The sequence below is a fragment of the Zonotrichia albicollis genome, chromosome 1 (assembly GCF_047830755.1).
Source record: "Zonotrichia albicollis isolate bZonAlb1 chromosome 1, bZonAlb1.hap1, whole genome shotgun sequence".
In the NCBI taxonomy this organism is placed as follows: Eukaryota; Metazoa; Chordata; class Aves; order Passeriformes; family Passerellidae; genus Zonotrichia; species Zonotrichia albicollis.
The window spans coordinates 34,355,218-34,370,287 of NC_133819.1; the positions used below are offsets into that span (position 1 = coordinate 34,355,218).

The following is a 15,070-nucleotide window of genomic DNA, read 5'->3' on the forward strand; positions in this document are numbered from 1 at the left end:
AAACAACTTAAAGGAAGTGTGCTCACCCACTACTTCCATTATGTCAGTGGTTAGAGAATGCCATACTGAACTGCAAGATGTTCCACACAATTTCATCTGTCTCTGTACTGAAGCAACACTCCTGTAACATCCTGGCATGTTCTACATTGGCAAGCTCAAGGTTCCAGTTTAGAAATGCTTCACTCACATAAAAAACATAAAAATTTCTTATGATGGAGAGCAATTAAAGAACAGGGCAGGGTGGGGGTGTCAGGGAATTGTTTCCCAGGGTGTCACACAAGGGGATGCATGTGGGGTCACTGATGGCTGTGTAAATGTGCCATGGGAACTCGGACTCAGGACAGAATGATGCCAGAATTTCTGCAAGGCTCTGCCTTCCCAAGGTGAATTCTGACTTGCACAATGTTAACCACCACATTCCACACATCATCTTTAACAGAAAATGCACTGTCTCACTAAAGAGGAGGCAGTATCTCTAGGAGTTAAGCAGAAGGAATTGTTCCTGGCACAGATGGACAGAAGCTTTTTATTTCATGTTTCTGAAGGGGACCCAGGAGATTATTTTGCTGTAGTACCTCTGGCACTCTGCAATTAATTTGTCTAAATAATAGAAAGCTCATTAAAAGCTTTTGCTCATGTAAAGCAAGAGTTACAATATGTAATCTCTCTTGACAGACTGACATCCCTTGTAAAATGGATAAATCTGGCTGTGCTTGAGAGGAAACTAGTGAATAAAATATTCTGCTAAAATATCACAAAAATAATTGTGAAAATCTATTAAATGAGAAGAGTGCAAACTGATTTTAGAGGCTTTTCCCACCTACAACAGCAAGAAATGAGGTAGGTCTGCACTACTACTTACCTTATATCTTTTTTTACATCCAGGAACAGGACAGGCAAAAGGTTTCTCATCCCCTCCATTCATGCACATAGAACTAAGGATAGCTTCAGAGCTGATAGCACTTTCTGTAGTCCAGGACTCATCACTGTCTGATTCTTCATAGTCTACTTCCTCTTCATCATATTCACTACCTAGAAAAGCAGGGTAGTCAGATAAAACAAGAATAAATAAGTGCACAGCGAGATAGCCCATTCTGCATTTATTACATCAGCTACAATGACTTGTAATTTCCCCACTTTTGTCTTTTCTGGAAGACAGTTATTTTAAATTTTACAACCGTATCTTTCTTTTAGTTATTTATTCCTTCATAAAGACATCAGTGGTTCTTTTTCTAATAACCAGGACAGGCATTATTAATATATCTTCATAAACTGTTAACTGCACGGCACAGAAAGTTCAAAGGACTGATTTTAAAATGCAGTTTTTCATTGCTTCTCAAACACCAGGATCCAGGATCTTTCCCAGTGCCCTAACGGAAAATGTGCTCCCTCCCCTTCTCCAATTAAAGCTAATTTTAAGGCATTTCTTTATGCAATACAATACTGAAGAGTGTAATTCTACAGATCATAAACAGTGTAAAATAATATGTTGACAAGTCCTAATGCATTTACTAGCCCTTTGGAATTAATAGGAATTATAGCACAACATTAATAAGAATTATATTGTAGCAATTATAGTTGTGAAATTCATTCCCTCAGGTGTGGGTATAAATTGCATTGTGTGGCTGCCCTGAACAGACCGCATTATGTTCCAGATATGCTAAGACAGCCATCTGAGCAGCTGGTGCTGAGTTTATTTATTATTTTTAATTGCAATAACTATTAATGAAATCCTCTGAAGAAGTTAAATGTGAAACAAGAGAAATTAGAAAAGCAGAATTCCAACTGTAAAAATACACTTGAAAAAAGAAAAGCAGGGGAGGGAAGAGCCGCAGCTGATTAAAAAGAAAATATATGCACAGAGGGAGAGAGAGGGAAAGCCGAGGGAAACTTCTGTGGTGTCAGCAGGAGGTGGTGCTGTGTTTCCCCTCCCCTTTCTTCTTTCCCTTTCCCAGCTCTGCTAAATTTTATCCTTTCTGCTGAAAGACAATTTGGCTCCGAGTGCTGGAATAGCTCCCGCTATTAAAGACAGTTATGTGACACTCGTATGGCTCTTCCCTCATGTGCCCTTTCAGTGCACAGCTCTGAGCAGCTCTGCCCACCGAGGAGAAAATGCAGACAGATGCCTCGTGGCACTTAAAACATTCTGAATTCACAGGGAAAACTCACACTGCCAAGTACAATGGGTTTTTAGGGCTGTTTCTGCTTCTGCTGAAACTCCATACGTACCGCCTCTCTGGACTCCCCCTTCCCCAGCACTCCCAGTCAGACTCAGCACTGAGTAACAACACGTGGCAACTGGTAGCTGCCAGCAGCCAAGGCTCCTGAGCTTTGGGCAGGACAGAAGTCAGGCTGTCCACGTTTCTGTCCCATGGCTCCCATCTGTCTGGGATGGAGCGCAGATGAGCAAAGAGGGACGGTTTCCCACCAGCGACAAGCGCCGACACGAGTGCACGCACAGGCCCTGCAGCACATCTGGAAAACTCTGCCCTGCCAACTGCGGCTCCTCATCCCACTCGCAATGAGCGAGAGCCAAAGAAAGCATTATTGACCTCTTAAAATATTTCTGAACTCTAGGAACAGCTAACCTAAAATGAAGTTAAGAGTTGTTATAGTTTAATTAACTAATAAAAAAATGGAGGCAAAACCACAACTCTGCTTCTACGATTTCCTGCCCTTGATTGTATCTGGATGGAAAAAATTCCTCAAGCTGTTCCTTTCAAACCTTTTAGCTCAGTGGGGTTTTTTAAAGCAAATGAAACAGAAAACCCTATTGTAAACACACATATGCACTCCTAGGATGACAAAACATACAATTCTAAACACCGACACCAACAATTTCTGTCTTTATAATCACCCCCCGTCGTGTGCCCCCTTAAGAGCGGGTGATTTCCGCCCAAACAGGATTTTGTCCTCCTGAAGAAAACATCATTTGAAACAGTACAACATCTCTTAGGGACACCACTCCTTTTAGTGATGATAAGGAGCATGCATTCATACAGCAACAATCAGTGCTCTTTAAAACTTAATATGCAATATGATGTATAAAGTAAGAGATACACAAAACAGTGGGAAGAAGCTGCAGTCTGTACTATTTTGCATTTCCTTAGGTTTTCCTAAAGGGATTAGGGGGTGCCCTTTTAATTTTTCTAGTAGTTTTGTAAAGTAAGATCCAATTCTGTAAAAATGTTTGCCTGTACTTCAAAGGTAGACTCAGTGAAAGAGACACAGTCCAAACTGTGTGTGTGAGATCACACCATCCTTATGGTTTCCTTTTCACTGGCTTACCCGAACAAAAATGCAAGATTTGGTCTAGTATACTCAAAGCAGTTCTTTAACCAGTATAAGCAAATGCTCCATTATCTTAAATTTTTAAATTCACATGTCACTACAGATTTTATAAATACAATGAGCTTTTTTATATGAATGACCATATAAATATTTACTTGTTGAACAAAACAGTAATTAATACTAATGGTGCAGTATGACTTCATATGAAGCTGGAACTGCAGCCTATCACTGCTTTTATCTAACAGTGTCCTACTGAACTCAAGTGCTTCTACTTTCTTAAAAAAAATAAAAATGAGAAATCCCAAATATATTTAAAAGGATCTTAGTATAAGGAAAATGCAAAAAAATTTACTGCCTTGAAAAATTTCATTAGCAATAAAAATTCAACCTTAAAATAATTATGTTGTTTCAGTTGTTATAGAAAAACAACACTGATTTAGTCATGCTTTTAACCGATTCTGCCTCAGAATTTAATTTCCTCAGCTGTCAGTGTCTAAGAGCAGCAACCCATGTGGTGCCTCCCCGACTGCGTGCAACACATCAGAGAGGGGGGAAATAAAACAAGAGGAAAAACAAAAAGCACAACGCGCAGGTTGGCGCTGCCATTACAAACAGCCCCTGGATGAGGTATTTTAATTAAGTGGCGCAGGGCTGAGCACGGTGGCTCTGGGAGGCCGTTCCCAGGCGGAGCAGGAGGCTCCATGTCAGGTGTACAAACTGCAACCCAAGCCGGGGCCAGCCGTGCGCCGAGGGGAAGCGCAGCAGCGCACTTTGATCAAGATACAGTGAGTTAATTGCTTGCCTCTTTTTATTTTTTTCAGACTTGGTTGGTGTTTCACAATTATATCTGTAAATATTTACTTTTTTTAAAGGAAAAAGAAAAAAAAAAAAACAAATTTAAGTGCCTTTGCATCTAACCTATGGCCTGCTCCAGGGTGTAACAACTGCGTGACAGTGTTTGCAGTAAGTCTTCAGAGAGGTCCCAGAGAGCTGCCTTGCTGAGTGAACTCTGCTTGGATGCTGCCATGCTCATGGAAAACAGGATGCCCTGCTGGGGCACACTGCCCTCAGGACACTGAGCTGAGCCATTCCTGTAGCATGTGGGCCAATGGCTCTACCCTTCCTCCTTGGAAGTCTGCTTGTAAAGCACACTGAATGTTCCTCCCACTGAAAAATATGAGAACTAGGCCTCAGAAGCTTGAATAGCAAAAAAATCCTCCCCCAAAACTTGACAACACACAGTTCTATAAGGAAAAGCATCTAAACATCTGGCTGATAGAGAAGCACATGCTTTCAGCAAGGCACTATAAAAATATACAATATAATTATCATAACGAAATACTAGTTCTACCATAGCAACAAAAAACAAACCAAAACCCTCTCCTCTGGCAATGCTTTTTCTGAGGCTTCTTGCTAGATCATTGCTCTTTAAATAATATCCAGTTTCATCATCTGGCTTTCATTCAGAGACCCTAAACAGTTCTAACTTGGCCTAACCTAAACCACTGCTTTATTATCCAAATAACTCAGTAACATCTTCTTAATATTGCACCCACCCTTGCATGCAATATTCCCTCAGTCCTGGCCCACAAAGCCATTTCCCCACTCCTCTCTAGCAACCTTGCCAAAAGACTCACTTCATCTGTGCTGCCCCCAGCAGATCAAAAAATGAAACAAAAGAAAAGCAAGGAAAGAATGCTAGCTCAGCCTTTTTTTCCCCTGCAATTTTCCATGCTGAGACAATGCCACTACGCCTCAAAGGGGAGGCAAATTCCACGAGGCACAGCTCACAAAGTATGCCATATTGGAGCCAGATAGCACATAAAATTACCTGCTATGAGAAGCCACAAAATATACTGGGTCACAAAGAGTTCCAGCAAATTACTTCTCTTGTAATTTTCCCACTGCATTTGAACAACGCATCACAAATAAGGAAGCTGTCTATGTCACAGACAAAAGTAAAGACATGCACGAAAAGCGATTATGATTACTGCCTGCAGGGTAAGAAGCCTTTGTAGTTTGACAAAAAGCAAAACTGACCGTAAAGACTTGGTCTGCACCTCCGCTGTCAGTCAGTTTTCCTATCAAAATCAGTGAGAATGTCACTTAATCCTACAGCAAACATCTCACCTCTTCAATGCCCATCTACTACTTTTTCGTTTTCCAGTAGATGAAGTCAGTACTTTAAAGAGCTCAGAAATGGTTTGCAGAGAGCTAATTCATTTGACATTCTGGAACAGATAACATCCCAGCTACACTACTGAAAATCTGGGGCCTCATCTTTTATATTTCTGGGGTTCATTCTGTATTCACACTACTTTAGCTAAGATAGATTCTGCCTTTTGCATGAGTGGATTCATTCTATTGTGAGATTTACAGAGGATTTTCCCCTGAACTTTAAATGAATCTTGGTTCTATAGCAGGTGCACAGCATTTGTTGCTGCATTTCTTTTCAAATCTAAGGACTTCTCTGCTGTGCCTTTAAACAGAAAAAAGACAAAGCTGATTTAAACCAGCACAAGCTGTGTGTGCCATTTTAATGAGCAGGATCTATCTTGACCTCTGATCAAGAACATTATGAGTTCTTCCTTTCTCCTCCCATGAAGAAAAGCAAACCCAAAACATCCTTGCCAATTATTTCTGTGACCAGAAAGCATACATTTAAGTATACAATGAATAACTGCGAACAAATAGCTTACTGCAGTGGGAACCAACATTGCTAGTGTCACTGAAAGTTCATGGTAATTCCATGGATTTCTCATAAAAATTCAGCTTCACACTTTGTCCCGTGTGAGACTTGCAGTTTGTATTTCATAGAAACAGTTTTATGAGAGCACTTCTTATGTTAAGAACTTTGCATTCCCATATAATGCGACAGTTTCCTTGATAAAAAAAGTGAATTATTAATACAGTGTGAATTTTGGGTTAACACTAAAGCACATTTATGGATTTGTCAGACTTCTTCCCTCTGTGCCCATGGATGCACACAGCAGGGACAATGTTCCTACAGCTGATACTCATTGCTGATCTAAAAACATATCAAGTCATTCAAAATGAAATATTCTTCTTTCACATAAAGAACAGGAAATAAATGCTCAGGGCAATGAAACAAAAACTAGTCAAATAACAGCAGCCATGCAAGTCTTTAGTCTAAAAGCTGAAGCTGCAGGACTCTCTCAGCTGAGAGCTGGTACAGGTGGCACAGTGCACTGGCTCTGCAAACTCCAGCAACAAATGTCAGACACTGAACCATCCAGACACACTAAGTCAGGATCTTTGTCACTTGCTTGCTCTGGTGGGTGGAGAGAGGGGACTCAGAGGACAGAAAGCGGTTTTCAGCCTTTGTAAAAAGTCCACTGAGATTAATTTCTTACATTTTCAAAAATACTTTTACTATTCACGTCCACAAAGATGATATAGACACAACTGAACAAAACCCAGAGAGGTTTAACAGAGCACTGTGCAGTGCTACAGAAACTGGCATTTTAGACAGCAAGTGCCATTCCAGTGTTTGGATTAAGCACCTAAGCACAACAAGCACTAGGTTCACCTCAGTGAAGGCCAGAGCACGTGGGTATAAGCACAGGGAGGTGAGTTTTTGTTCTTCTCCCAGTAAATATTCCTGATCCTCATTTCTGGGTGAGGAGGGGCAATTCTGTGCTCAAAGCCAACTGCGTGCTCGGAACTTTGCTGTCACTGGTGGGAGCTGATTGAGATGGTTATGGCTTGTCAAACAGGCCCTTGCCAGGGCTGACAGAGGCCTCCATCCCTCTTCATGATCACAGCAGAGCCATGAAAATGGCAATTAGCACTTACCAGGGCCTTGGCCCTGTGCCAGGCGGCGCTCAGGGCTGTCCCTCAGCCGCTGCCAGCCCAGCCCAGCGCGTCCCGCGGGCTCTGGCTGCTGCTGCCGGAATCCTCCTCTTCCCATGACACCAGTCAGAGCAGGATTCGGCCACAACAATGTCTTCTGCAGAAACCACCCTTCCTTTTCTCTTTTCCAGTCCTCTCCTAGCTCAGATCAAGTATCAAGTGCTAAATAATGAGCTGTTAGGATGTGTTACTGCCCAGAAGAACTAATTTTCTATTGTCTCTGGCTGAAGCAAGGCTCAGCTAATGAATAAGCACCAAGAGAATTTCAAAAATGTACCTCATGTAATGATGTGAACACAGATTCAAATACAAAGAACAGTATGCTTTTTTTATCATTCTGGGCACAAAGCACTTGAAAGCACTAGAGAAAATAAGTTGGCCAAAAAACCCCCGACAAAAAACTTTTCTGGGTTTGCTTGCATCACTTGAAGAGTAACTTTCAGACCTCCACTGCTATAACCAAAGGAGGGAACATTTAAGCATCCAAGGTTATGGGCAGGTATCCTCTGCCCTCTCTCCCAGTCAAATGGCAAACTGTAAATTGCACAGTCGCAGGGACAGTCTGAAAAGATCCTTCCCCCAGCTATTTTGGAGGGTGGTACTTCAAACAGGATGAACCCACACACAGTTAAACATCCAGCACCCTGGTGTTTTAAATGACATGGTAGATAGGTCAATTCCAACATTTCACACCAACTGCAGTTTTCATTTCAGTGCTCTCAGTGTAAGCTCATACTGAATTTTAAGTGACTGAAAATGTATCCCATTACAAGCTTTGGATTCACTTTGAAAAGCATGCAAACACTCCTACTGGTAAAACATAAATCTGAATACATTGTATTTTGGTATATAATGATTTTGGCTGAGCTAACCTATATGGGAAATCACCTTACAAGTTGGAGTTAAGCTAAAATGATAAAGGTACAAAATAAACATAAAGTTTTAAATATAAAGTGCTATTAGTATGACATTAGTGCTACATATTCTTTTTCACTGTCAGCAAAATGGAGAACTATTCACACATGAGATCTGCTCTCCATTTCGGGCTACTATAGAAACTGAACTAACATACTCAGGTTAAAAAAAAAAAAAAAAAAGTTCCCCAGAGCCAATAGTAGAGCAGTAGGTTGGTAGAGCAGCTGGATTCTATCTGGCCTTCGGAGCAACTGCGTGCCATTTTCTTTTTTGATATATCTGTGTCTTGATACTGGTATAGCAAAGAACAGTCTTTAAAACTAAAGCACTGTAAATCCTAATCCAAAGTTTATAAATCCGCTTGCACACCTATATAAGCAGATATATTACAACTTACTGAATATATAAATGCAAACAAAACATACATGTAATAAGATAAATAAATTTTAAAAAATTCCACCACTTCCAATTACTTGTGGAACAGCAACTAATCACAAAAACATGCATGTAAAGAACTGATTCTGGAAAAAAACAGTCAACTGATACCATGGCATGTGTTTTGTAGAGCAGGGCTTTCTGAGAACGCTGTAGAGGTGCTAAAGCAAATTGTTATAATGTCACTGCACAATGTGCTGTTGAGGTTTTATGGTCACACTGCGCCAATAGTCTCGGGAAGTTATTTTGCATTCTTATATAAACTTTTTCCCCCAATCCTGTTTTCCACAAAAAAGGGCTTTCAATAATGTACAATCTTGTGTTTATACATAGTACAGGAAAAACATGATAAACCCAAGAACACAACCTCTGCTTTAAACATATTTAAAAACTAGATTTCTACAACTTCATGTAAACAAGAATAAGCTGTTAAACACTCACCAAAAAAGAACATAACCTTCCTGTAATTAAATGGCAGTGTTTTAAATGTCACTTTAAAAAAATCATGAAAATAAAAAAGTAAATAAATAAATTAATCCAGCAGACCCCTCCCAATTTGAGGCTTAACCTGCAAAGTAATGTAACAGTAATAAAACCTATGCCAGCTGGAATCCTTTCTTTTTCTGGCTTTGGCATGAGAAGCAAGAGCAGGTATATGTTTGAAGAAAAACAAAGTAGGACATTTTCCACCTTAGTCACAGGATGTTAATTGAAGTCTGGCAAATGTTTAAAGATATTCGCAAAATGTTCAAAAAAAATTAAAACCAGTTGGGGCTGAGAAAAAGAAACAATCCATCCTTCCTCCCCTCCCTTCTCTCCCCTCAAACATCTGTTCCAAACTTATACTCCAAAAACCACAGCGAGGAACACTCATAATTAATGTTATTTTGGCTTTTTAGTTGCTAGGCCTGCATTCCGAGGTTAGAAATACAAAAATACAAGTTCAGGGCACTATTACTGTACTTAAGGACTCTCCTGATGCACGTAACAAAAGCGCAGTTTTTCTTTTCTCTTCTTTACCCCATTTGATAAAGGAAGAGAAGAAAAAAATAGAAATGGTACCAGGAAACAGTTCCATGTTGAAGATAAAGGCTAACAATAAAAAGTACCTACATAAATGAACTACACTTTATGAAGCTATGAAAATGCATTTGAGACATGTTTTATGCATGCTTTACAGCTGTCCAAAAGCTGCCCAGCCACTCACAGTGCAGGCCATACAGCTGCTCATGCACACGGTCCCTCCGCACCCCAAGGACCGGGGTGCGGAGGAGATGTGGAGGTGCAAGACGAGCTCAGTGCCTTTTCAGCAGCTTTGGGCTGAGGAAATTTCATGTTTATGAGGCCCAAGAGGGCTACAAACCCCTGAACAGCAACAAGGGAGGCAATGGCAAATTCTCCACTTCAATGCACTGAAGGGCCGGGAGGATTTAATCTGCATGAATATACACTGACCACTTCTCTCTGCCTGCTTCTGAAGCTCTGACCATCTAGATTTAAGAAACACCATCAGCATGATTTGAGAACTAGCCCTAAGACTCAAAATTACCAGTTAGGCTGTCAACTACCAAACAAGAACGAAGGCTCTTGTCAGTTTAACTACACAAAAAATCTACAGGAAAGATATGTTGTGTTTTTCATTAATCCTCCTTTGTGTTTCTCAGAAAGAAATTAACCCAAGCATAAGAACACACTTGGTGGGGAGTCATGTCCCCTCTCTCATTTTTAAAGACAAAGATTCTGATAAAATAAAGTGTGCACTGTGCCCGTTACACTGTTAAAAACATTTCTCTGAGGCTGTCATTGTTTCAATCAGGTCTACAAAACGTATGTTACCAGGTGTGAGTTGTTACATGTGACATATCACTGTGTTGAAATCAAAGTAGTTTTCAAATTGCTATTTTCCATTGCTCCTTGGCTTCTTGTACCTTTTGACATTAGAGGCAGAAATGCTCAGAAATTGTTGTGAATGCCACTGTCTGACTATACATGGAAAAACCTTTCAAGAGGGAGACTATGCTGGCAAGGACAAAGCACCAGCCTTCATCTTCAGCAAGAATTAGGGTGGTGTCTTCCACCTGCCAGCCACAAGCACTAAAAAGACAAGAGGATCTTGTGGTTTTAGGGGTCAGCAAATGTTTCATGGTTTTTAGTTCACTTGGAATTACACAAAAGCTACAAAGAGCCCTGTTTTTCCTAAAATGTCACATATCTTGTACTGGCTAACATCAACTCATGATACACCATTTCCCCTGTGAAGTAAACCTCTCTGGGCTATAAGTCATTGAGTGTGAAGTGGTATGTTAGTCCTTGTTTTTTATTACTTCTGATTTGCTTTGGCCACAATGCAAGGAAAACTCAAACATCTGCTTAAGTTTCATCATCTTCAGCACACTGAAGTGCCGCCCAAATGGGTCTGGCTTTTTTTCTACTAAACCCCAACACTGCTGTCAGTGTGCAGCACCAGTGGACATGGGGTAATTTTTTCAGTCCTCAAGGTACTACAGTGGTACAGATAAATCCCATTTAATGTCACAGTGTACTATACATATATGTATGTATATGTGTAAGTATATATGTGCATATATATACACACACCTAAATTTAAATAAACATCTAAAAGCTCCATGCGGCCACTACTGTTTCTAACTTGGAGAAAAACATTTGTGTTTTCAGCTAGGAATTTTCAAGATAATTAGGAGATTACTTACAAAGTTAAATAGTAAATAAATAAATAAAAATCCCTCCACCAATTGGCCCTTGCAGTAGAAAAACACAAACATGAATGCCATCATTGTTACCCAGAACTGCTGAAGTAACTTTTTGGGTGTCACACTATTCCTTTGTTAAACAAGCTATGCCACAAGCTGTGAAAGGCAGACACAATGTGCTTTCTACAAAATTCATATTTTTGACACATTTGGAGAAAGATAGGTCTGTGTGTGATGGGTGTGCTTGTACACAAAAATCCCAATCCTATCACAAATTAACAGAGATAATCTGTACTTTTAAGCTTGTTGTACATTTTTTGTTCTTGACGCTGTTCAAAATGGTTTGCCAGGGCAGGCTACTACGATGGGGATTATAAAACAGTTCCTGTGCTTGGAAGTACTTTAAATCTACAAGCCATGTTTCTATTGCTGCTTTGTAGCTCAAACCCCAAAACTAGTGATGATTTTATGAGTTGCTGTAGTCTAGACAACTCGGTTACTTTTCAATTAAATTGTTCCTTGGGGAGACTACTGTGAAAATTCCCATACAATTAATTACAGGTATGTGCAATTAAAATACAATTCTACAGCACAGTAGCTTTACAATTGCTGGTGCAATTTATGTCTGTATCAAACAAGAATGCTCTGAAGGGGCTGGGAAGATGAAGTACAACATGAAGTCGAGATTGCATGTAAAGCTACCTGTAGTGAATGAGATGAAATAAAAGGTAGTGTTAAATTTTTGTGTGCCTTTTCCTCTGGTCAGATTCAGAATTCTGCTAGAAAGCACAAAATCTGACAACTGAACTAATCTTCCCAGAACATATTTTTATAGCAAACTGAGCTCAACACATTTTTACTGCCAAGTTAAAAGCAAATCAGAAATTTAACAGAGTTATAATGAAATTGCACCCATTAAGCAGGAAAACGAAGAAAACCAGAAAATGCAGCAAAAAGCTGAGAGGAATCATGATTAAAAAAAGTCAACATGTATTTCCCCTCATAGCAAAGTCCCATTTTCCCCCATCGGTTATTTTCACATTAATCTTACTTTCCTCTATACACACTTAAAAATGTCCTTTTAACTCTGAAAGCAATTTGGTGGTTAGAAGCAACACTTTAAAATAACATCATTCTGTGAATATAGTATAGGCCTTTTTGTACTTAAGTTATAAGTTAGTTTAGGATGGAGTTAAACAAAGGACTAGCAGGGGAGGTTATCATAGCACGTGTCTTTATGCAAACCACAGAAAAGATTAGTCCAGCAGAATCTCCATTAATTTTGCTCCATCTTCACAAGTTTACAGGCTTGGGTCAGTGGAAATATCAAACCTCTGAAAAGTTAAGACACTTATGGGCCATGTCAGCTTGTCTGGCACAGCCAGGATCTGTACCCCAGAGCTACAGGACCATGAAAGAACTGCAGCCATGGGCTTGCAGCCCTGTGGTCCTTGCAGCCTTAACCAACACTCCTCATTCACCTGGCCCACGGGCACTGAAACAGGTGGACTTTGAGGGGTCCCAAACACCCTGTAAAACAAACCAGATCACTTCTGTAAGGCAAACAGGGCTGGGGTTGGCGAGTCCTTACGACTCTGGTTTTGCCTGGGAGATAAAAAAAAGACACCAGGGCCTCCCTTGTAAGAGACACAGCCATCAAAGTGGGCCAGCTCCCGTCCTTCCTCCTTTTGGGGTTCAGCCAAACTGCAGAGCAGGTACCCAGGTAATTGCACAGCTACAGGTCAAAAAAACATGAAGGTTTGACCAAGTTAATGTCTTGGTCTTCAGGATAATTTCAAGCTGTTTGGTTTAGAGCTACAAGTTAGCCCAAGATGTGACAACATTGTTGCTGTGCCTACAATATGGAATTATCTCTGCTCTGCAGATACTCCAATCCAAAGTCTCAGTATCCTCTGGGAATGTAAATCTTTTGGTTTGGTTTAGTCACTGAGTAACCAGGTTAACACACAGACTTGTCTCTCTAAGGAAGCCAGGCAGTCACCTGACAGCTGATGATTGCTAGGAAATTAAAAAAAAAAAAAATCAGTTTCTGAGGCCCTTAGCTCAATGATGAACACTAGAACATTTTTTCACTTTGGATTACTGAAGAAAGAGCTAAATATGTACAAGTTTACAGCCTGGCTCCCTAAAACTGCAATGTGACATCTAGCTCTGAAAAAACATTTTTTAGCATTGGAAACAAATCCCACCTGTTCTAAGAAAACCCCTATAGGAAATAATTGTATTTTTCCTTACTATTTTTCATTGTTACTAGAAACCTTCTATTACAGCTCTATTCCTTAAGGTAGAAACTGGAAACTATTACAGATTTCTCTCATTATTCGTGCTTAGTCATGACCTCAGCCAAAAGCTCATGTTAAAATCTCATACCATATCTAAGCACACACATGTACTATAGTTAAGTAACACATTGATCAACTGTTTTATACAATGTCATTATTTTTTCATTATTTTTTACAAGAACACCCATAAGGCTCTGTTAGAATAGGTACCTCACACTGCTAAATGCTGGGCAATTATATGTTAGTTATTAGTTAGTGTGCAGGATTAATATGTGGCCCCAACCTGCATTTTGGCTCCAATAAATAAAGTTCTCTTGTGTCATCTAAACAGAAATGTGAAAACCCAGCAACAGTGAAGCACTTCAGAAGGAAATGTTGTCAGGAACCACAATTCAGTTTCCACAAGATATTTTAACATAGATTTTTTCCTACCTTGCAGGTCTGAAATATCAAATGTACTCAAACATTCATTATGCTGGAGAACTGAATTTGGTCTTCATTTTATGAAGTATGCCTTACTTATTTGCCCATAGTGTTTATCCAAGAGTGAGTCCATATATCTAATTTTTAATGAAAACATAGCATAAAAGTTCTTCAGTTTCTGAACAGGCAATTAAACAAGTAAAAAGTTCTGAACAAGTAATGAGATGGTTCCTCAGACATCTGAAAGTCTGTTTTTTCAAGCTGCAACACAGCTTTACTGTGCTGGACACCCCGTAAGTCAAACACACACAAATGTAACACTCTCAGCTCACTTCTCAACAATTTAATACAACAGCCCTGGGATTTGATTTAATATTTCTACTTTTCATTATGTTTTTCAATTACATCTGCATGATACTAGGCCACTTTAACATGAAGTGTAATAATTAAATTTAAGCATTTACAGTACGCTAACACAGGTGAGGAATTTTTGAAGTGAATGGCTAAAGCTGGGTTTTCGTGACTACATAAATTTTTGAGCTTGCAACTCTGCAAGTGTTGAATACTCCATTCCAGTCTGACAAAGCACTTGTTATGTGCTCCAAGTCAGGCAGCATTCACTTCCTCAGTATTAGGTGCTAAACATTAATCATGTGCTTGAAGCCCACATGACCTGAATTTGTAGCATGATTTTCAAAATGCCATCAGTGTGTACTTGTTCCCACTCGTCTGTCCTCCCAAGTCTAATTTCAAGCTCCCTTAAGATCTAGTAAAGGAATATTTTGCAGTCCACTTTGCTTGTAAAAATAAGCCCACCAAAAAAGAGCAGCATCTGTCTAGCTGTAGCAATATTGAGTAAATCTTCAGTGCCCAAAGAGAAAGCTGTTGCAGATTATCAACTGAGTAGCAGAATGAATGGTTCGGAGTCTACTCTGATTCCACCTAACATGGAGTTCAGAAATGCCACCTGCTGACAGCAGCCAAACAGATCCTGCTATAAATAGCAGTTCTGCAACAAATTCTGCTTAATTCAGCTACTCGTTAATAGCATATCCATCAACACAAAAAAGCTTTGAGCACCTAACTCCTCCTCCTGTAAGTCTGCAATTAATTTGTGGG

The 15,070-nt window shown here is 39.8% G+C and overlaps 1 protein-coding gene across 2 annotated transcripts in view; it reads right to left on the reverse strand.

Annotated features, from left to right (window-relative positions):
- The window catches only part of JAZF1 (JAZF zinc finger 1), a 189,545-nt gene that overhangs the window by 9,258 nt on the left and 165,217 nt on the right, over positions 1-15,070 (reverse strand). For both annotated transcript variants that reach the window (XM_005480901.2, XM_074537839.1), the window contains exon 4: positions 863-1,032. In XM_005480901.2, the coding sequence (XP_005480958.1) occupies positions 863-1,032 (170 nt within the window). The remainder of the gene's footprint in view (positions 1-862; positions 1,033-15,070) is intronic.